The sequence below is a fragment of the Grammomys surdaster genome, unplaced genomic scaffold (assembly GCF_004785775.1).
Source record: "Grammomys surdaster isolate TR1022 unplaced genomic scaffold, NIH_TR_1.0 126141, whole genome shotgun sequence".
Taxonomy (NCBI): domain Eukaryota; kingdom Metazoa; phylum Chordata; class Mammalia; order Rodentia; family Muridae; genus Grammomys; species Grammomys surdaster.
The window spans coordinates 7,128-9,317 of NW_021620949.1; the positions used below are offsets into that span (position 1 = coordinate 7,128).

Below are 2,190 nucleotides of genomic sequence, written 5' to 3' on the forward strand. Positions count from 1 at the left end.
GTTAGCTTCCCATGAGAAACCATTTCCTCTGGTTGTTCACCTAATATGATTGAAAGACTGTGGGTTATATTGGGTGGTAATATCTTAGATCCTCATGACAATGTAACTTAATTAGAAGATAGAAATGGATTTTAACAATAAAGAAGAGTGATTTTAGACCTGAGTGAATCTTTTATGAAATACCTCATGAAGACAACACTCAAACAGCGTTTACAAAGGTAGTTTTGGTTCCATAGTTCACTGTCAAAATATACATTTTTATTCTCTTGGTTTTGTGATAAATATTTCAAATAGGAAGTTTCTGACTTTGAAAGAATGTGTGTATAAAAGACAGCTATTAATGAAACTTAGAAGTTAGGGTGTGTTGACAACCGTTTTCCTAGGACTCTCTTCAAAGCCCCACTGACTTCTTTATTTCTTAGACTGAAGATTAGAGGATTGAGAGCTGGGGTTACAATTGTGTACAAAAAAGAGAGGATATTTTCTTGTTTGGAACTGTGGTAGGAACTAGGCAGGATGTACATGACTGTGAGAGGCCCATAGTACATCCCAACCACAGTCAGGTGGGAAGAGCAGGTAATAAGGGCTTTCTTTCTGCCCTCATTTGAGGGCATTTTGAGCACAGTGAACAGAATTAGCGAGTAGGAGGCCAGAATGGCAGCAAGAGGAGGAATGAGTAAGGTCACACCCATCAAATAAACCATGAGTTCATATCTGGAAGTATCTGCACAGGCCAGCTTCAGCCATGGAGGGATCTCACAGAACAGATGTCTAATCTGCCGGGATTTGCAGAAGGGATACTGAATAGTGTAGATGGTATATCCAAGGGCACTCAGAGAAGCTGGAATCCAGGAGATGGCCACCATAAGCCAGCAGATGCTTGGCCTCATGAAGATCATGTAGTTCAATGGGTGACAAATGGCCACATACCTATCATAGGCCATGAAGGCCAGAAGGAGGTCCTCTGCACTACCCAATGCCAGTTCCAAGAACATCTGAAGGGCACACCCACCAAAGGTGATGGTGTTGTCTTTGAGTAGAAAGTCCATGACAGCTTTGGGACTGATAACTGAGGTGAGTAGAAGGTCCATGAGAGACAGCTGCCCAAGCAAGAGGTACATAGGAACATGGAGGTAGATATCCATTGTGATGACCAGAATCAGCATCCCATTGCTGATCAGTGCCAACATGTACAGGGCAGCAATTGTAGCACAGAGCAGTTCAGGAGAGCCACTGCCATCCAGAATCCCCACCAAGATGAAGCCACTTGCCAAGGTGGAGTTCCAGGGCTCCATTCGATGTGGTCTCTTTAGTTGCCTAGAAACAGTTGACTCAGTTGAGTTTTGCTACTATGGACCTAGTTTTGTAAAACTGAAGGTCTCTAAGGGTATGCAATATCACTATCATAAGATGACATTTTATTCCTATTAAATAGCTAAGCTTCTTGGTTTCCAAATTTCTTGTTTTTAATTGTATCTTGATAAACGTTTTGTCTATGCATAGAAGAGGTATAAAGTAATACCTAAACACCATGATATTCCTTTATGAAATACTGAACAGGACATTAAACCTGCACAAATGTATTTCCTAGAAAAGTTAAATTATCTTTTGTGTTAAGTTTAAAGAAATATTCTATAATGCATGTCCTTTAGTATTACATTTGGCTGATGGCTTAAATACTCTAGTTTTTTATAGGTACATTTAAATATGTATTCCCAAGGTGGCTCAGAGATGTGATTTCAACAAATTACTTCCACTAATGTTTCCACATTTTTTGGCTTTCTTTGTATATTCTAAGATGGGATATTTCTATTTAACCAAGAGTCACCTCACTTGATTATGCTCTTATCTGGACCTTATGAGTGCTGGGATTTCAAGTATGCATCAACTGCTCATGTCTTCTACATTTCATAATCCAACATGTTTATAGTGAGCCTATTAAAAGAACACAAACTTGCTTACCTTAGTTATCTCTGTTGCTCAGCCCCACCTTCTTCACAAGTCTTGAGAGGACTGTAAGTATTCAGAAACTAGACTATAGTAATGAGGAAAATTGTTGCTTTTAGACTTAAACCTTTGTGATCAATACAAACATATTTGTTTGTTTTACCATATTAGTATTCAATGAGTGCATGAAATGATACAGAATTACAACACATGGATCCTTTCACAGAAACAAGAGTCTGCTTT

General features: G+C 38.9%; 1 protein-coding gene across 1 annotated transcript; it reads right to left on the reverse strand.

Annotated features, from left to right (window-relative positions):
* Positions 1-347: 347 nt before the first annotated feature.
* LOC114612238 (olfactory receptor 2AG1-like) lies at positions 348-1,295 on the reverse strand. The gene has a single exon (XM_028757199.1). It carries the CDS (start codon positions 1,293-1,295, stop codon positions 348-350), a length of 948 nt encoding a protein of 315 aa, XP_028613032.1.
* Between the last annotated feature and the right edge of the window lie 895 nt (positions 1,296-2,190).

Coding starts and splice junctions, on each gene's coding strand:
- LOC114612238 (XM_028757199.1), bottom strand. CDS start 1,295: ATGGAGCCCTGGAACTCCACCTTGGCAAGTGGCTTCATCTTGGTGGGG.